At 42.3% G+C, this 20,852-nt stretch overlaps 1 protein-coding gene across 1 annotated transcript in view; it reads left to right on the top strand.

The window, feature by feature from the left end:
• Positions 1–1,519: 1,519 nt before the first annotated feature.
• Positions 1,520–20,852, top strand: part of TRARG1 (trafficking regulator of GLUT4 (SLC2A4) 1) — a 66,449-nt gene continuing 47,116 nt past the window's right edge. The window contains exon 1 of the mRNA XM_075335227.1: positions 1,520–2,225. Within this exon, the coding sequence (XP_075191342.1) occupies positions 1,824–2,225 (402 nt within the window). The 5' untranslated portion in view covers positions 1,520–1,823. The remainder of the gene's footprint in view (positions 2,226–20,852) is intronic.

Below are 20,852 nucleotides of genomic sequence, written 5' to 3' on the forward strand. Positions count from 1 at the left end.
TTTTTAATGACCTTGATTAGACCCCATTAACTAAACTCATCAAGATTTTGGGGAGAAATGTCAAAGATGTCAAACTGAAATGTTTCTTATTTGCCCAATTAAATCATCCTAATTCTGGATAACGAGCCCGAAAAGGAATAATAAATTCTCCTTTCAACCAAATCTTACCAATCCATTATCTTATTTTACAATTACCGTATTTTTCGGATAATAAGAGGCACTTTTCCTCCCAAAAATTTAGGAGGAAAGTGAGGGGTGCATTTTATAATCTGAATGTAACTTACCGGGGGTGGTGGAGAGGGGTCGCAAGAATGCAGCAGTGGCTGGGCTAGTGCTGTGGTGGCTGTGCAGGTGCTGTTGCGGCGGCTATGGGGGGACTGCGGCAGCGGCTGTGTGGAGACTGCGGCGGCGGCTATGCGGGGTCTCTGACGGCCGGTGCTGTGTCTGCATTGGCTGTGTGGCGGATGGCGCTGTGTCGGCTGTGTGGCGGCTGGTGGTGTGGTGGTTGTGCAGTGGCTGGTGCTGTGGCGGCTGTGCAGGGTCTGCAGAGGCTGTTGCTGCGTCTGCGGCAGTTGGTGCTGTGGCAGCTGGTGCTGTGGCAGCTGTGCTGCTTCTGCAGAGGCTGGTGCTGAGTCTGTGGCGGCTGAGCTGGTGCTACAGGGCAGACAGTGAGGACTTCAAATAACCCTACCCGGAGTTGGCGTGTGCGTAGATGGAGCTCTCGACTCAAGCGCTCATCTGTGCACGCTCTGCCTCCGACCCATAAATGTCCCAGCAGCAGACTTAAGGAAAATGGCGCCCGGAGGTGGCGCTTGCGAGAGCTCAATCTGCGCTGACTCCGGGCGCCATTTCTTTGAAGCCTGCACCGCTCGCAGCCGTCGCCGCTGCCCCCCGAGCCCCAGCACAATTGCCCTAGCACCAGCACGACTGCCCCAGCACCAGCACAGCTGACAGTTTCTGGGACACCCACCGCCCCTGCCTCCTGTGACCCCATTCCACCACCGCTGCCAGCCCCTCCGGTAAGACACCACCGGATTATAAGAAGGACCCCCTTTTTTTTCACTCTTTTTTTGCTCTGAATTTGGGTTGCGACATATAATCCGATGTGTCATATAAACCGAAAAATACGGTATAATGGTATTTAACAATGTATTTTAGTAAATAAACTAAATTAATTGTGAGAAAATATCATAGAAGTTAAGACAAATCTGTCTTCGAGTTAAAAAGATATTACTGTGCCCTGTATATAGCAACCAAACCGCTCGGATTTTTTTTATTTTTTTTATCTGGTAATAAAAAAATCCAGCATAATGTAAATGTGAAAGCACAGGATACGATCCGGAGATTATAAGAGGTTCTGAATATCTGAATAACATCAGTAAAGAATAAAAGCTTTTATGGCTGGAGAGAAGAGCTGAGGAATTCCACTGTTAACACCCAGGAGAATCCAGTGATGCTGTTCACTGTGAAAACTGCAATAATCTGCTTGTGTCATCAGCCCAGCATCTGAGTTGGTTCGTCCTGAGAGGACGATTCCACTTGAGAAGCCTTTAGCAGAGGCTGGGGCAGGGCAGCAGCAGTCTGCAGCAAATCTACCAAAGAGCTAGAGCTTCACATAGGATCCTACACCACCCAACTCTCCATCCTGCTCTTCCGTAACTCAATACGACCCCTTTCTTCTCCGTCACGTACGCCACATTTGCTACTCAGCATTAGCCTTTTGTCTTCCAGTCTCCATGGGATTTTAGCGGCTCTGAAAGAGAAGTTTTATCACTTTTGTAAATACTGCAATAGACAGTGTTGTGGAGACGACTATCACTGTCATGGCCATTAACACAGATGCCCAGTATGAGAAGACACTGAGTGGCTCAGGTAACCCGTTACCTGCAGATGCTCATGAAACTGAGAAACTCCTAACATCTGCCTCTGAGGCAAAAGAAGAGAATGGGATGAAGAAGTCTTTCTCAGTTACCATGTCGAGCGAAAAGTCTATAGGAGACCTGGACCAGAATGGGCACAGTCTGCCCTACAAGTCAGTTTCTGCAGGACAACTGGAGTCTGCACCACTCTCGCCTTCCAGGGGCAGCCTTGCCAGGGCTTCTTCTACAGCCACCACCACCGCGCAGGAGCAAAACAGGCCCACTGACTATCTGGTCTTGGCCATCTTATCCTGTTTTTGTCCTGTTTGGCCAGTCAACATAGTGGCCTTGGTCTTCTCAATCATGGTGAGTACAGTCCCAACTGCTAGTAGCATGGTGGCCCACTTTGTGGCAGGCTGCACTGCATGGTCTATATGTTTATATATAAAAACATTTTTATCAAAAAAGTAATTACTGCATCTAATTGCATGGGAAGCCCCACCCAACAGTAGGTGGTAATGATACAATACTGTATATGATCTACATAGAGTATAAGCATCTGCATGATGGAAGATGTGTTACATCTCCAGCCATTCTGTTATAATATATAGTTGGTATAGATTAGGTTTGGCAGCATGCCCTCCATGTGCTTTTTACTGTAAAATATTACAAATGCCTTCTCTGTTAATGGGACATAGCGAGATACAGACTCCTCCCTGCTGCTTCCCGCATCCAATATACTTCTGACCATCTCAGCACTTGGAAATTGAGCCTGTTCTTTTAATCAGACTGAAAAGCAAAGGAGGGAGCATGCATGACAAGCGGGGGAAGATTTATGTGTTATTGCTAGCTGATTTTCAGAATTTAACCCTTCCTTGTGTCACACGAGCAAGAACTTCCAATATTGTTTAGTGAAAGGGCAGCAATTTCTGGCCATTGTTAATAATGTTACTTGAATCATTGTATGTTCGTTTTTGCTATTCGTTCAGTAATGGACGATTTTGTCAGCTGCCTGAAATACACCCCGGGGTATATGGCACACAAAGGGTATTGACTATCCTACTGCACAACTCTTCAGCTCGTGAAATGTCTTTTCACCAATGCTAAAATAGAATTAACATAATATATACTTAAAGTGTAACTGCACCTTTAGAACCTCTTTATTTAAATAATAAATGATGGAAAATATTTTTCATTTTTTTTTTTTTTTTGCCAATGACTTCAATTCCATTCAATTAATAGAATTTTCTCAAAATATTGGAGGGTGGCGTTTCCCTTTAAGTAAACTAAGATCTTACGGTTTAATATTGTATCATTCTTTTAGTACATTATTGATGGCAAATATTATCATGTGGTAAATGGTTAAAAATATTATTATGCTCACATCTTGATTTATAGGTGGTTTGTCCTCAGGACCACTAAAGAGTTTTACAGAATTTGGTTGGAATATATTCGATGTAATAGAGAAGGGGATGGGGTGGGGGGAAGCCATGGAATTGACTATTTAACAAATGCAAAGGGTCAGTCCAGCGCCTGCATGGGAGGGGCTCTTTAATGCCCTAATAAAACATTGCTATCGATTCTTAGATAGATGTGAATCAATACTCAGCTCTGGGATTTACATCAGAGCTGCAGACTTGGTTGACTTCAATTTTTTACTTTCATTCATCTTTAATTCAGCTATGTAGGAACCAAAAGATTAAGCTTGGCCAGATACCTAGCCCTGAGGCTGTTTTAGGCATATATCATTTAAATGTAGACAGCTACTGCAGTACGGTGTATAATAAATGTGTGGAATGACGGGTGACTTCTCGCTCTCTGAGTTTATTAGGGAGGAGACTGCAGCATCCCACACACAGATTTATAGTAGATGAGTCTGTATAGGGAGTCTGTAGACCAGCGTTCCCCAACCCCAGTCCTCAGGAGCCACCAACAGTGCATGATTTTAGGATTTCCTTACTATTGCACAGGTAATTATTTAATCACCTGCATGGGTGAGTTTTCCAACACCTGCGCAATACTAAGGAAATCCTGAAAACATGAATGCAGGACTGAAGTTAGGGAACACTGATGAAGAATATAGGACATTCAATATTAGGAGCTGTCCATGGTATTGTAGGACCTAAAGCAAGGAACAATTCACAAGCATGTATTAAAGGCATTGCACTCTTACAAGGTGCAGTAGTAGCGCACCGCACATCCGGTTTGTTATCTATAGATCATTTTGGGAGGGTCTTAACAGCACAAATATATAGTTATGATTATTAATTGGATTATTATGGATTAGGAACTCAAAGAAGTTGTCCGCTACTTTGAAATTGATAGCCCATCATTAGGATAAGTCATCATTGTCTGATTTGTCAGGGTCCGACACCCCACACACCCACCGTTCAGCAGTTCTCGGTGCCGGTGGTGGCAGCAGGTAGCCAAAAATGCTCGATTCTGGCGCTGCTCCATCTTCTGATAGCGGCCGTGGCCAGGTACTGCACATCTGCCTCCTAATGATTAGAATGAGAGGTGGATGTGCACTACCCAACCGCGGACGCTATCAGAAGACGTAGCAACGCCAGAACTGAGCATTTCCTGCTGCCGCCGGAACCGAGAACCGCTGATCGGCGGGGGTGCGGGATGTCGGACCCCAGCCGATCAGACACTGATCACTTATCCTAAGGATAGGCCTTCAATGTAAAAGTAGTGGACAACCCCTTTAATATAATGTTCCTTCTATAATATAGTCATTGCAAAGTACAGCGTTTAACATTACCTTACTTCATAGCTGCCTGATATGATTGTTGATGTGGCTCAATGTTTTACTCTACAGAGAATTACATAATGTTCATTCAATATTAAAATGTTTTGAGAATATTTGATGCAGGATTTACAGGTTTTATACATGTTTTCCCATATAAATGACAACGCTTTTGGCTACTTCACTTTACTACATTTATGTTTACAACTTGACGTTATACAAGAAGAACTATTAACACATTACTATAGGGATAATTTTCCAATAAATAATTAGAATCACATTATTCATTTAGTTTATATTTGTCAGTTCCATAGACATTGAATTGCGCATGCTCATCAACGCTCCATTCATACTTGTATCATGAGACCTGTCCCCACATTCTCATAATCAGGAAAGTCCCAGCAGTGGGACTCCCAGTGATCAGGCACTTATCACCTGTCCTGTGGAGCGGTGATAGTGTTTATTCTAGAAAAGCCAGTTTAATGACCAACACTAATAGTAACGGTTGGGTCCAAACATGTAGAACATCAAGTATTTGCAAGTAACGCCATGCTACTTCCAAGGAAATCTTCCAAGTTTTCTATTGCATAGTATCAGAAGGAACATGACTACTCATTCAGAGTCATTAAACAAGCAGAACACATGCGTTTACACAGTGAACGTGGACAAGAGGTCTATGACTTCCTATTAATACGGTTGTCTGGGATAGGTCATCAATAATAGCTCAGTTTGACACCTGGCATCTCTATCAATCAGCTGAAACCTGCTCTGGCAGTTGTTGGATTTATGCAGTATTTGGGGTGGGACATAGCTTAGTGGCCGCTGTCAAGTACTGCACTTTTTCTACCATTCAGTTGAATGTAAACAGCAGTACTCGGCAGTGGCCACTGAGTAGTGTACAAGCCTGCTGTGTTCTGCCCTGTATACTGCTCATACCTAGGCACTGCCGGAGAAGATTTCAGCTGATAGCTGGGGATGTAAGGTGTCGGAGCCCCTCCGATATTGCATTGATGACCTATCCTATGGACCTGGACCATCTCTTTCCATCAGAGATGTTATCATTTGAGGGCATTAAAACAAAAGAGAAGCAATGGAACCTAATAGATTTTACTATATATATATTACATGCCATTAAGACATATAATAATAAATGGGAATAAATAGTGGTTATAAATCGTTACCCATCCAATTGGAAGAGTGTTTCAAGTGGGGTACCACAAGGCTCTGTCTCGGCCCCAGTGGTGTTCAACATTTTTATAAATGATCTAGATAAGGGAACTGTAAGTAAACTTAACAAATTTGCAGACAATGATGCAACGCTAGGAGGGATAGCTAACACTACAGAAGACAGAGAAAGGATTCAGCTAGAACAATAGGCAGTGACTAACAAAACGGTATTTAACACAGAGATATGCAAATTTCTACATCTGGGCAAGAAAAATGAAAATAACATCTGCAGAATGTGAGGAATAAAACTAAGCAACAGCTTGTGTGAAAAAGACTTGGATATACTAATAGATCACAGACTGCACATGAGTCAACAATGTGATGCAGCAGCAAAAAAGGCAAACACAGTTATGGGATTTATTAAGAGAATCATAATGTCACGCTAGCTACGGGGAAGTACCAAGCGTATGGCGAAAGGGAAAGGAAGGGAAACCCTGTGTCTAGGGAAAGGCAAGATGATGACCACTGACTGAACCTACTGCTGGTCCCTGGGGTCCCTCACCACCCTAGATAGGTTCCTCACCTATGTGCCAAGCCGGATTTTTGACCTTAGGTATCCCTAGTGCTGGGCCCTAAATAAGGAACGGATGGGATGAGCTCTTCGTCAACCTCACTAAACAACTATAGAAGACACAAGGGTGAATCACAGGGGGAAAAGCATGAACTACTTATCATTAGATGACTCAGATAGTTCAGCAGAGCTTTCAGCAACAATACCTTAGAGGACTACAAACCATCTGCTTGCAACCAATGCTTGAAAGAGCTGAAACTATCACCAGCACAAGCAAAGAAAGGAAGGGGTATTTAAACACCCAATAAATACTCATAATCAACATCTGCATGGAAGTCGAGCTCCTGCTGGGTCCAAAAGGCAGAGAGATAAATCCAGCAGGAAAGCTACCTATACCAATGAATACTGACAGCAGGAACAATGGAAAGCCAGGGAGCATTCTGCGTGACGCTGTGACCTACTATGGCCAGAAACCACATAACTGTCTGTCACATGTGACACACCCGTGATACATAAAGTACAGGTCATGTGACGCAATTATCCCCCTCTACTCTTCTTTGGCCAGACCTAATTTGGAATACTGTGTTTAGCTCTTGGCACCACATTTTAAAAAAAAGACATAAAAAAGCTGCAGTAAGTTCAGAGAAGAGCTACCAGGATGGTGAGCGGACTGAAAACTATGTCCTCCGAGGAATGGTTAAAGGATCTGGGAATATTTAGCTTACAAAACAGAAGACTGAGAGGAGACTTAATAGCTGTCTACAAATATCTGAAGGGATGTAAGTGTACAGGGATCATCGTTATTTTCATTTCAACGTGGAAACATGAAAAGCAATGAAATGAAACTGAAAGGGAGAAGATACAGATTAGATATTAGAAATAACTTTTTGACAGTGAGATTCATCAATAAGTGGAACAGACTGCCACAAGAGGTGGTGAGTTCTCCATCATTGGAAATCTTCAACAGAGGCAGGACAGACATCTGTCCGAGATGGTTTAGTGAATCCTGCATTGAGCAGGGGGTTGGACATGATGACCCTGGAGGTCCCTTCCAAATCTAACATTCTATGATTTCTATGATATCATTTGGGATCTCTTTAGATCTACATAGAATACATCTGGCACACTCTTATTATTTCCTTTATAAATGATAGTCATAGTGCTAATGTTAAAAAAAAAGATTCCTTTTAAAAAACCTTTTCGCACAAATGTAATTGTTTCATTACAACCAATTGTTTTGCTCTAGATGAAATTATGTGGGGCTGTACAATTATAATCACTACTTTACAGTGAAGATATGAGCCATGTCTGCTTTATCCCTTTTGTAAGTAATGTAACCCTATGATAAGCTGAAAATGGTGGTCAGCTGATAACCTTACTAGCAACTTTAAAGGGGTGGTTCACTACTTATTTTTCTAAGTCACATTGATATAATGTTGGAAAACAAGGCTTCTCTCAAATACCTTGTGTTGCCAATAGTGCCTGTGAGTGGCGCTATCGCTGTCCGCTCATCCATTTCTCATGACCCCTGAGCTGCGTGACTTCTGGGATCTGGTGATGTCACGCCAACTTCCAGTTGACCTGACATCACCGAGGCCGGCTCCAGTGTCTCTGAGTGACTGAGCTGTGGGCGGCGTTTTACCGCTCATCACAGCCCGGCATCACTCCAATTTGAGGTGCTCTGCAGTGAAGGAGGGAGAAGGAAGATGCTGGGCTGTGATGAGTAGTGTACACCACCCTCAGTCCAGTCACTCAGGAAGACTGGGGCTGGCCACAGTGATGGCAGGTCTGTTGGAAGTTGACGTGACATCACCGAGTCCCAGAGGTCACGGAGCCCGGGGGTCAGGTGATGGGGATGAGCAGACCGCAATAGTGCCACTCAGATGCACAATTGGCAACACAAGGTATTTGAGAGAAGCCTTGTTTCTCAATATTATATTGATGTGGCTTGGGAAAATAAGTAGTGAACTACCCCTTTAATCAGTGGGAGAACATGGCAGCAGATAATCAATATTCCTCCTTAAGTATAGGAGTCATGTCCAAGTATTAGAATACTTTTGACTAAGAAAAATAAAGAAATATTTTTGGTTGTTTCAGAAAATATTACCATTAGTATAGTATTTGATGAAATGAAATACTACAAATGTATTTTAAACCACAAATCTTGATAAATCCTGGTTCCTTTATATCTCATAATAATGTCGAATTTTATAGTTTTTAAGTAAGAAATTCGCGATCATTTTAAACGGATGCGCCCATCTTTCATCAGGAGTGCACCAGTTCCCTGCCTTTCGGCTTCCTACTTGGGTTGGTGCTCTGGTGATGATTCATGGTTTGGGCTGGTGTCAAGGCTGAACTTCTGGGCCAAACTGTGCATTCTCCATTTTGTATGGACAGCTGTGCCACTGCAACATCGAATGAAAGCCGAAACACTGAAGCTAGCCTGATCCAGCAATCTGAACATCTTCAGAGCAGCACTTGCAAGCTGTATAGCAAAAAGCTTTCAACTGCACACTTCCTGTCTGACAAACTGGCCTCCTCTGAGGTGCCTCGTGACCTTGGTAACAATCTGTAAATTAGGAAATAAAAAATCCTTGCATTCTTGAGAACGGAGAGAATTTTCAATAAGATGTAAATTGCAAAGTTATTGTTTTAAAAAGGACTTTGCAATTTTACCTTTTCATGATAATGACACAACTCCTTTAAACCTTCCAAATTATATATATATATATATGTATATATGTATATATATGTATATATATGTATATATATGTATATATATATATATATGTATATATATATATATATGTATATATATGTATATATATATATATATATATATATATATATATATATGTATATATGTATATGTATATATGTGTATATATGTATATGTATATATGTGTATATATGTATATATATATATATGTGTATATATATATGTATATATGTGTATATATATATGTGTATATATATATGTGTATATATATATGTGTATATATATATATGTATGTATATGTATATATATATATATATATGTATATGTATATATATATATATATATATATATATATATATATATGTATATGTATATATATATATATATATATATATATATATATATATATATATATATATATGTAAGTGGGAGAATAGGAGAGTCACTTTTTCTTCCTCTCCTATTCTCCCACTTACCCTCTCCCCCTATCTCCCTCTTGCCCACTCTCCCTCTCTCCCACTCTCACTCTCACCTACTCCTCCCTCTCTCCCACTCTCGCTCTCTTACACTTTCCCATTTTACTTCTCTCTCACTCTCCCTTTCTCCCACACCCCCTCACTTCCACTCCTGCTCTCTCCCACTCAAGTTTCCCCAAGTGCAGTGGCAAAAATCATCAAACGTTATAAAGAAACTGGCTCACATGAGGACCGCCCCAGGAAAGGAAGACCAAGAGTCACCTCTGCTGTGGAGGATAAGTTTATCAGAGTCACCAGCCTCAGAAATTGCAGGTTAACAGCAGCTCAGATTAAAGACCAGGTCAATGCCACACAGAGTTCTAGCAGCAAACACATCTCTAGAACAACTGTTAAGAGGAGAATTTGTGCAGCAGGCCTTCATGGTAAAATAGCTTCTAGGAAACCACTGCTAAGGACAGGCAACAAGCAGAAGAGACTTGTTTGGGATAAAGAACACAAGGAATGGACATTAGACCAGTGGAAATCTGTGCTTTGGTCTGATGAGTCCAAATTTGAGATCTTTGGATCCAACCACCGTGTCTTTGTGCGATGCAGAAAAGGTGAACGTATGGACTCTATATGCCTGGTTCCCACCGTGAAGCATGGAGGAGGAGGTGTGATGGTGTGGGGGTGCTTTGCTGGTGACACTGTTGGGGATTTATACAAAATTGAAGGCATACTGAACCAGCATGGCTACCACAGCACAGAATGAGAAGGTGTGTCCAAACATTTAATCTGTACTATATATATATATATATATATATATATATATTTTTATATATAATATATATATATATATATATATATATATATATATATATATATAGTGAGACTATCCCTTTAATGTAGCTATATGGAAAACCTCTGGGGAATTTAGACATGAATAAATATTTTTCAGGCCCTAATTTAGAAAATACATCCTAATGAACCTGTAAAAGAGTCTTATCATGGCAGTGTACTCCATATCCCTGGAGCCGTAGTTTACATATAATAAGGAAATCAGCTATGCAACTATTACAGGTGACATTCTGATTATATTATCCAAGATCTTTAAAAAAAATCCCCTTAAAATATTTGTGTGTTATCAGGTTAGAAAAGACTATAGCTAACATTTACAACCTTTTATGACAGGTGTATATTAATCATGGCATTAGAAAAATAAAAAAAACAAAACAAACCCAAAACAATTTGTAATGTTAGAGCATTTAAATCCCATCCACAGTTTGTAAAACAGAGTCACTCTGCGGTACCTCAAATTTTAAATTGGGCTTTTCAGGTAAAATATACCTAAATCTGCTATAAATAGTAAACTGTATAACTTATTAATAATACAGTTCTGTTAGACCAGGGTCCTGATTCTCTTCAGCAGCATTTCTATTTCAAAACCTATTCATCTACAGATAAGCGGGTAGGCTTAGCAATAGAAGTTAACAGCTGGACCTTTTCATACTCTGCTATGGTTACCTACGGTACCAATATTGGAAATAATATTTCTATCTCAGTTTACTCTGTCTTTGAATGTATTCTCCACTTATAATCATTTTGAAGAGGACCTGTCACCAGGTTAAAAGTGTCCAGGTTTTGCTCTCATTTTATTCTTGAGTATTCTACTTTTTAGTTTTTTAAATTACGCAATACGGTTCCAGAGATATGCACCTTTTTATTCAGTACTGCTTTCTAAAGTCTTTACAAAGGGGCGTGGTTCAGACATGAGGGCAAAGCAATCAATTTGTATTACATGAGTAAATGATGAACAAGTATATATACGTACAACACTGCAAGGTAAGTATTGTAGTCACAAACCCATAGAAAAATTCTTCTCCTGCTGGAATGGCGTCAACCCTAACGTGTGTTTCACAATGAGCCTTCATCTGGGGTATTTTATGCTGCTTCTGTTCAAAATGGCTTCCAATGGAGGAGCACATGATCAGTCCTGAATATCAGCCTACCTCAGTTGAAAAACAATGTCAATGGGAAAGATGTGTTTCAATTGCTGGAGGTTGATGACTCTATCTGGTCATATGGCCTCTCTACTATCAGACATGTTGAGAACAAGCAGCATGCAATCAATGAAGTACCGTGTTTTTCGGATTATAACACGCATTTTTCTTCCCAAAAATTTGTGTCTTATAATCTGAATGTAGCTTACCAGGAGGTGGTGGAGAATGGTCACAGGAGGTAGGAGCAATTCTGTGGGTGCTGTGCTGCGGGCACTCTGCTGCGGGCACTGTGCTGGTGTTCGCTACAGGTCGTAAGGCAGGGGCCATCCTGACAATGTCGGCAGTGCGGGCGTCAAATAATGGCACCTGGAGTCAGTACATGTGCAGATGGAGCTCTCAGCTCAAGATCTCATCTGCGCATGCACTGCTTCCAGCCCATCGATCTCCCAGCAGCAGACTTAAGGAAAATGGCTCCCGGAGGTAGCGCTGGGGCAGATGAGATCTCGGCTTGTCATTGAGCCGATATCTCAATCTGGGCATGCGTCTACTCTAGACTGCATTTCTTTGAAGCTGACAGTTTCTGGATGTTCCCTACCTCACACCGCCAGCAGCGAGCATCTGGGACATCCTCCGCACCGCCCACAGCATGGCCCTACTCCACCACCTCCCCTGCTTCTTGTGACCTTGCTCCACCACCATTGCCGCTCCCCCCATAAGACACCACCGGATTATAAGATGACCCCATTTTTTTAAACCTGTTTTTCTCTAAATTTGGTGTGCGTCATAATCTGGTGCGTCTTATAAAACAAAAATTACGGTAAGTGCCCTTCCAAGTGGGCACTGATTTAAAAAGGAGGAAATCGTCATGGAACTTGAAGTACTTAATATTATGAATTGACACAATTGATAGTATATTAGTAATTTACACAATTGATAGTATATTAGTATTTAACACAAAATTATGTCCCAAATATATTTATTATATTTATTAAAATGTCCCAAACATATTTTATTAAAATAAAGATAAACAACAGAACTGAATAAAGTGGAAAAATACACAAAACAATATATAAATAGCAAATATAAATTGGAATTGAAGTTTTTATTTTACAAAAAGGTTTATGAGCCATTACTATTGGTGCAGGTTTCACTTTTATATCCTTTTCTTTATGAAAGACCATAAAACCCCCCCTAGACAGCAAGTAGCCGGCTACAGAGAACATGTGAAGCCAAGAAGTAGATTAGATTACTTGCTGAATCCAGTTTGTGTTCTTTGCAAATTAATGCAGTAGAAAACTGCTGGTGCATTGGCAGCGTTTCCTGTGTCTGCAAGTAACTGGCAAAAGTATGCCGAGATTTACAAGTCAGCTCATTTGCGAGCGCCACAACTAATTGTTATTTTATTCATGGCGAGGACTTTATTGACATTGTTGGAATGATTACTTTGATTTAGCTGAGGTGTCATATTTATAATAAATCATGAGCTTTAGAAAACCATCCTAGTATTTCGTATATGTATATAACGGGAAGAGACACAGAAATAAAAGTGGATCTTCACTACTAGTGATGGTTCACGCTATTTTACCCCCTAAAAAAAGAAAACGATTACAGAACAATGTAAATCTAACAGATCAACTTTACTGAACACAGCTGCAGAAATAGTGAAATACAACGTGTTTTGGTAACTATTACTTTAGTTTCATGAAGATTCTATTGAACAGAAGATAAAAGACAACTTTACTATGGCTAAAAGCATGATTTGCCCACATATAGGGCCATATATCAGAAAACTGATGACAAAAAAATGATAGACAGGAGGGAGATATGCCACAAAAGAAAGAGACGCGATCAACCATCTTAGTAAACATATAAAGATTTTATTATTCATAGGTGCAGGGTGAATAAGAGAAAGCATACAAAATGGGTGCACAATCCCGGTGGTGCCTCAATCAATATTGATGTTGTTATTAAATAGAGGGAAATTGGCAGTCATTATAAAACCCAGTACTTGTATATCTATAACAGCACTATATAGGTGATAATTTTCATATCGCACTTTAATATCATACAAAAGGACTGACAAAAAGTATCAGCGGTAAGGTTAATGACAGCATATCCAATCCTAATAATGCACACTGCATCCAGTGTACAGGGATATTGAATCAGGATGGTGAACACTTACAAATGTAGCAAGCACACCGCACACACCGGGATGGCGCCCACCCGACGAACGCTCGTTTTGTCAACTCCCTGCGTCAAACTTTATATATTTACTAAGATGGTTGATCGCGTGTCTTTCTTTTGCGGTGTACGGTTAATGCGATTTGTCTTGAGTCGTCATATATCACACACCTTTTGGGATTAGACTGCTACATACACAAATAATATCATGGTGGTGTGGTTGCTCAAAAGTATTTATAGGAGGGAGATATGGAACAGAAGTCTGATAAAATATTCTATATTATCAATATTTCAATAGTTGAAGATTGGTATGCACATAAGTATTCCAATACAGGTAACAAGGGAAAATAAAGCCTCAATACTAAGGCACCTGCTCCCAAATGGTTCCTGTACAGTCTAGTATCCCCTAGCTGCACAGGCCCTAAAGGCTACTGCACAGGCTGAAATAACACTAGCCACAAAACTAGAAACCCACAACTCAGATCTATCTGACTAAAAGGCCATCAAGTTGTTCCCTGTACCTCCTGAGGAACCAGAGGTGAGGCCGCCAAGCACTATGAACCAAGATAGGAAAAGTGTGAAGAGATAAGTAGGGACCCAAGGTGAGAAAACTTAAAACACGTGCACCAGTGGAAAAGGTGAACAGAAAATGCTTGATAAGATAGCTTCCTTCAACCCAACAGCAATCAGGAGAAAGGTGTAAGTTAGATAAATGAGAAATCACAGAGCACATACCACTCAGGTCTTTATATCACACACAAAAATCCCAGGCAGTAGGGCTGCATCTCCTTAGCAGAATGTATACAGGAATATAGCTTGCAGAGAAGGCTAGTATCAGGAGATTATTAATAGCCTCACTAGCCTCACCCAAGATGTGATAGAACAGAGAAAATGAGCAAGTGAGAACACCTGATAACTGCCAACCAAAAGGGAAGAAGCAAAGGTAAAAGACTATCAGCATTTGGACAGGGACTGACCAGGCTGTGTCTCAGTAGGGGAGAAAACTGACAACGCAGCACAAGGTCAACGGTTTGACTCCCAAACCCAAGGCAAGACAAAGATATAGTATTCAATTTTGGTGAAATGTTGAGTAACAACAGTAAGGACAGATTGCTGTTTAAGAGCCACAGAGTGGATAGTATGAATACAGGACACGGTTTTATACAGGCAACATCATGATAGCATAATCTAGGGTAGGGTTAGAAAGGTGGTCCAGATATTATAAAAATTAAATAATTTGTCAGATCTAGTGGCCTCATTAAACTCAAAGAGAATGATCATTGTTAGGTTGTTTGAACACTTAAAAGTCTAGTGATGGAGATTTCAACCTAGCGGCTCCATGGATCCCAAAATGATGGATGAAGAGATGAGTTCTATTAGTAATATTAAGAGGTTTGTCTCCTAGTAAAATTACCATCAACGAGGAGCAGAGTGTTTGTCTAATGATTGTTGGAATTAGAGAGGCAACTTTTCCCCATAGGACACTCACAATGGGGCAATGTCACCAGGAATGCTACATATTACACGGTTGGTCGCCATATGTGCAGCATCAATCAAAGACTGAAGGATAAAATGTATGCAATGTAAGTGATAACAAGATACACTCAGTGTAAGAAGCTGCGAGATGTTAAAATTGAAGAGTCTTGGTTATTACCCCTAGAGAACATGTCACAGCAGAGTCACCATCTTCCAGGTGATATTTCTCCCAATGGAAATAACATTCAGCCACCATTGGGGGAGAATTAAACTGTGTATACCAGAAGAATATCACACCTTGGCAAAAGGAACAAAAATGTAGATACTTTCAAACTTTGTGGCACTGGCTAAAGAAGGGTTGATAGGAAATCAATTCATACAGTGGTTCATTTGGTTAATATGGAATATTTCGGAAAGTTTCTGATGGAGAGGGTTGGGAGTGTTTGTGGAACTCAGAAATCGTAAATAGTCTGTTTCGAGACTTCAGGGGTCTAAGGGGCACTTTGCACACTACGACATCGCAGGTGCGATGTCGGAGGGGTCATGTCGAAAGTGACACACTTCCGGCGTCGCACTCGACATCGTTGTGTGTAAATCCTAGATGATACGATTAACGAGCGCAAAAGCGTCGTAATCGTATCATAGTTGTAGTGTCATGGAATTCCATAATTACGCGACTGCGACAGGTACGATGTTGTTCCTCGTTCCTGTGGCAGCACACATCGCTGTGTGTGAAGCCACAGGAGCTAGGAACATCGCCTACCTGCGTCCTGCAGCTCACGCCGGCTATGCGGAATGACAGAGGTGGGCGGGATGTTTACGTCCCGCTCATCTCTGCCCCTCCGCTTCTATTAGCCGCCTGCCGTGTGATGTCGCTATGACGCCGCACGACCCGCCCCCTTAGGAAGGAGGCGGGTCGCCAGCCAGATCGACGTCGCAGGGCAGGTAAGTCCATGTGAAGCTGGCGTAGCAATAATGGTCGCTACGGCAGCTATCAGAAGATATACCTGCTGCGACGGGGGGCAGGGACTATCGTGCTCGGCATCGCAAGCATCGGCTTGCGATGTCGTTGTGTGCAAAGTGCCCCTTAGGTTTGTGAGCCTCCATGTTTCCACCAGAAATATTTAGTTATGTTTTGTCCAGGCTTGGGGGGAACATATTATTTTTGAAGAAAGATAAGAGATGTGAGAAGTGAATTTGATTTCCACAAATTGAGAAAATGTTAGGAGCCAAGTGCTTTGTTCGGAATCCCGTCAGGAAGAGGGCCAGTAGCCCTCATTAATCTTTGCACGGTATATGTGGAGGATAACATGGATTTTAAATGTATCCATCATCAGTTGCCATTGTGTGTACATACAGTTGCACAATTTGCACTTCTTTTTAATAGAGAGAGAAATTGAGGATAGGCATCCTTCCAACTCATCTGTGTCTAAACATAGTAGTCTACACAATACTAATGTTAGCTGCACAAATCTGTGAAGAATTTTTTTCATTTGTGCAAACATTCTGGCCTAAATTAAGATAAGGGGGAGCAAAATAGAGAAATTTAGGAAGGGAAAGCATTATCACATGGACTTGAATAGGTCAAGAATGTGATGCGTAAGACCAGTCCGCCATAAGTTTATCAATATACAAAGAGTAGTTCAATTTAAGTAAAGAGTTTTTACTAGTGGCTATGCTGATGCCTAAGTATTTAAGAAAACTGTCTCTTTTTTGGAATCCAAATTGAGAAATATTATTTTCTTGGAAGGTAATGTGTTAAGGAAAGGAGCTTCTGATTTGTCAGCAGTTATCATGAGGCCACAGTTTACATAAGACCCCCCCCAGATAAAACACAACTTTACCACATCAACCATTTTTAGAACAAAATCCACATCATCTTGAATCCTGTCTTCATCACACTTCCAGTATCAGTATATTCATCCACTAATGTAGCTATCAGTTCTGCTGGTAACAGTAGTACCACAAGTGATCACCATCAATGACACTGTCATGAATTTCCCTTAAAGGACAACCGGACATAGAGGAGCACAGACAATTAATTTCCAATAAGGTTTTTATTTATTATACTCACAAGAATAATTCAATTCAAAAGACATAAAAATATATTAAATTCTAAAAGTTGTTTTAATGTTATAAAATCAATAGTACAAATGAAAATAGGCAAGTTTGTTTGACGCCCTGGCCTATCAGGTATTCACAAGGGTGCTGTGCAACCTGCCCTTCTGCATGGTACCCGCTCCTCCTTGGTTACGGTTCCTGTTCATTTGGTGTTGCTAAGAATAGGTATATACAAATCCTGGGGAACACTCTGCACCACACCCACCAAACACCCATTGGGCAGCCTGAGGGGAATAGGGCCACCCAGATGGAGGGATGGTAGAAGCAGGGCCAGAAGAGTCAGTTAGTGAGTAGAGCGTTGAAGTTCAGCAGTGACAGTGAGCTGGGCTCCTGCACCCGTCTCAGGTGCCATACGTTGGCCTGGCCAGAAGGAGCTGGAACCCCGGTCGCAGGGGGTAGTGGCAAGGGGCACGGTACTGCCAAGGAGGGCAGTTCGGCGGCCTTGTGCTACAACTGGGAAGGGGCCAGGGCACGACGGGGTACGCGGACCCTAGGCTGGGAAGTAGCTTCACGCAGCTCAGTAATTCACCCAACGAGGACGGAGTCTTCACGAGCCATTCTCCACCCGCTCTAGAATTGGGGTACTAGCGCAACGAGCGGGATAGGACTTCCCAAAACTGTCCAGAAAATCCCAAGCATGAACTCTACGAGCAAGCTCACCCTGTTAGCCACGCAGGTGAGCGGGACCCAAATAGTCATAGGCAAAAGGGATCCACAAAGAGTTAAACACTGTGCCAAGGGACAAGGCTTCAGACCAACCAGCAACGCCAAAAGGGCACAGACGCAGCGTGCTCCAACAACAGCAGCAGGACATTCCAGGACTTTGGTTTACCGGGTGTCTGTATCAGCGTATCTGGACTGTGTGAGTACGTTGTGCCCCTTTGCCCCAACGGGTCACCAGCCATTCTTATCACCGAGCCCCGGGACACCTTTCCCCTGCCCACGGAGGGGTTAACACCTTAAGCTGCCAGCCCATCGCTCCCGAGCACTCCCTCTCCAAACGCAGCAGCGGTGGTATCCTGCCTAACCACGAACTGTGGGTGGCGTCACGAACAATTTCCAATCCACCATACCCAAAAGAACCCTTTTTATTTCGAGAGGCCGCGTGGCCCCGCCTCGGGTCCAGAGACCCCTCGAGCCACTGCAGATCCGGATCCGAGCAGCCCGTCGGCTGTCGCGGGGGCGGCACATTTGTAATACATCTTATCAGACATATTTGCTTGTTTCTCTGCCAGAATTAATCAGTCATTATCAAATTCTCAATTCTAAGGTAAAATCTGTATTCAGGGAAGACTTTCCCATTACTGAGATAGGAGATGGCAGCTGGTGCTGGTGAGATTCTATGTGGATAGAAATGAGGAGGGACGGAGCTCTGCCTCTAACGCCTCCCTCTGCCTCTAGCTCCTTCCTCCTTCCGTTGTCATAGAATCTCATCAGCACCAGCTGCCATCTCCTATCTCAGTAATGGGAAAGTATTCACTTAAAACAGATTTTACCTCAGAATTGAACAATTTGATAATGACTAGTGATGAGCGAGTGTGCTAGCAACTGTTCAATATGCAATCAAGTATCATGCATGCTCAAGCGCATGTTTTACAGCTGTTACACAGCCAATCAACATGCGGGAATGCCTGCCATACACGGTAATGCCGTAGCCATGTTGGCTACTGGCATTACTGTGATTGGCTGGCTGCATTGTGTCATCTGATCTTATATAAGACCCAGAGGCGTGATCCTCGGCATACTCTCCTCTGGAAGCAGTTCAGGGAGAGTTGATTTGAGGCACCTTTCACACATTTATCTTTCAAGTACCTGTGGTGTCCATTTTCACACATACTGGTGACATGTTCATGCGCTATGCAATAAAATAGGTGTTGATGTTCACACCTTAGTGTTTTCACACGGATCGTGGGTCCCCATACCAGTTCAATACCAGCTACGGTATTCTGGTCAGCCTCCGCACATAAGAACTGACGAGTGGCCATGGATGTCTGACATGTGTGAGGTTTTACAAAACTTTGAAGAATAAAAAATGATTGTCAGAGGCAATGACGCGATAATCAGGGTAACTATCCTGCTTCTGTGTCTGCTCAAATGCTCGCTGCTCACAATTAAAGAAGAAGCTTTGCATGTGGACCAGATGGAGATGAAGGAAGAAAGTACACAGGGTGATACTACTCAACCCAGCCTCATCTCATCTTTTCAGCATGGATTGGGTGATAATGAGGAGGGGGAGGTTGAGGAGGAGGAACAGGAGATGATATCTGCGTTACAGAGGGTACTACGAACACCAGCTTATCCCACCTGTTCAGCATGGATGTGCTAAAGAGGAGAGGGAAGAGGAGGAGTTGGAGACTAATCCTTCTGGTGGGGAAAAGGAAGTTATGCCTGTTGGGGAGTCCGGCACTCACGACTAACTTTTTGTCCAGCTGCCTTTTTCATGACCCTTGCGTTACACGCATTTTGTCCAAGACAGATTACAGGTTGCTCAAAAGTCTTGACCCACGCTACAAGAAGAGTTTTCATTCTCTCCTTCCTGTGACGAAGAGGGATAGTAAAATGGTGCAGTACCAGAAGGCCCTAGTCGAATAATTAGTACAAAACTTTCCTGACAATGTTGGCGGCAGCAATCATAGTTCCCTGGGCACCAAGGAGGAAAGACAAGGGAGACACACACTGAGTCCCACAGAGACAGGGGAACACTATCAAAGGTCAGGGACAGTTTCACTATAACCTGCAGGAGCTCAGGTCCTGATGCGTGGGGTAGTCTGACAAGGAAAGAAAAGTTTTGGAAGATGGTGAAGGAGTACCTAGCTGACCATACTAGCGTCCTCCATGATTCCCCTGTGCCATACAACTATTGGGTATCCAAGCTGGACATGTGGCATGAACTGTTCCTCTAGCGCCAGCCATCACTACAACTCTTATCAACTTCCCGAGGGCCCACTCCACCTGCGGGGAGCAGAACCATCTTTGCTGTGACACCATCATCCCCGGAGGACATCAACCGCAGCGGTGGCTAATTACTGGCCGTGTACCACAGGTGGCATCACGAGACAAACATTCTTCCTTATCATCTCCCCCATTTTATTGTGCGCCTCGGGGCCACAAAGTCGGGCAGGGCCACCCGTGACATCCCCAGCTCCGTGGGTGCTACACATCAAACAAGGAAAAAGAAAAAAAATGTGGGTTAAAAGGCGCTGACTGATCTCCAACCCAATACTGAACACCACTACAAGGTGTATAATTAACTGTTCCTCAGGTGCCAGTACTTTTAATGCTGAGTTGTGAATATAAAAAAAAAATCATATTTTTAGCACAAAAATGCTGCTTTAGTTTCAAATTGTGTCTTTTCTGAAGGGCAACAGGAAAAAATGGATGGTACAATTTGGTGTGCAATCTCTCTTGAGTATTCAGATACCCCATATATAGAGGAAAACTACTGTTTGGGTGTATGACGGGGCTCAGAAGAGAAGGAGCACCATTTGACTTTTGGAGCGCAAAATTGGATAGAGTAGATGGCGGACATCATGTTGCATTTGCAGAGCCCCTGA

This window comes from Anomaloglossus baeobatrachus, chromosome 2 (assembly GCF_048569485.1).
Source record: "Anomaloglossus baeobatrachus isolate aAnoBae1 chromosome 2, aAnoBae1.hap1, whole genome shotgun sequence".
Classification (NCBI taxonomy): Eukaryota; Metazoa; Chordata; class Amphibia; order Anura; family Aromobatidae; genus Anomaloglossus; species Anomaloglossus baeobatrachus.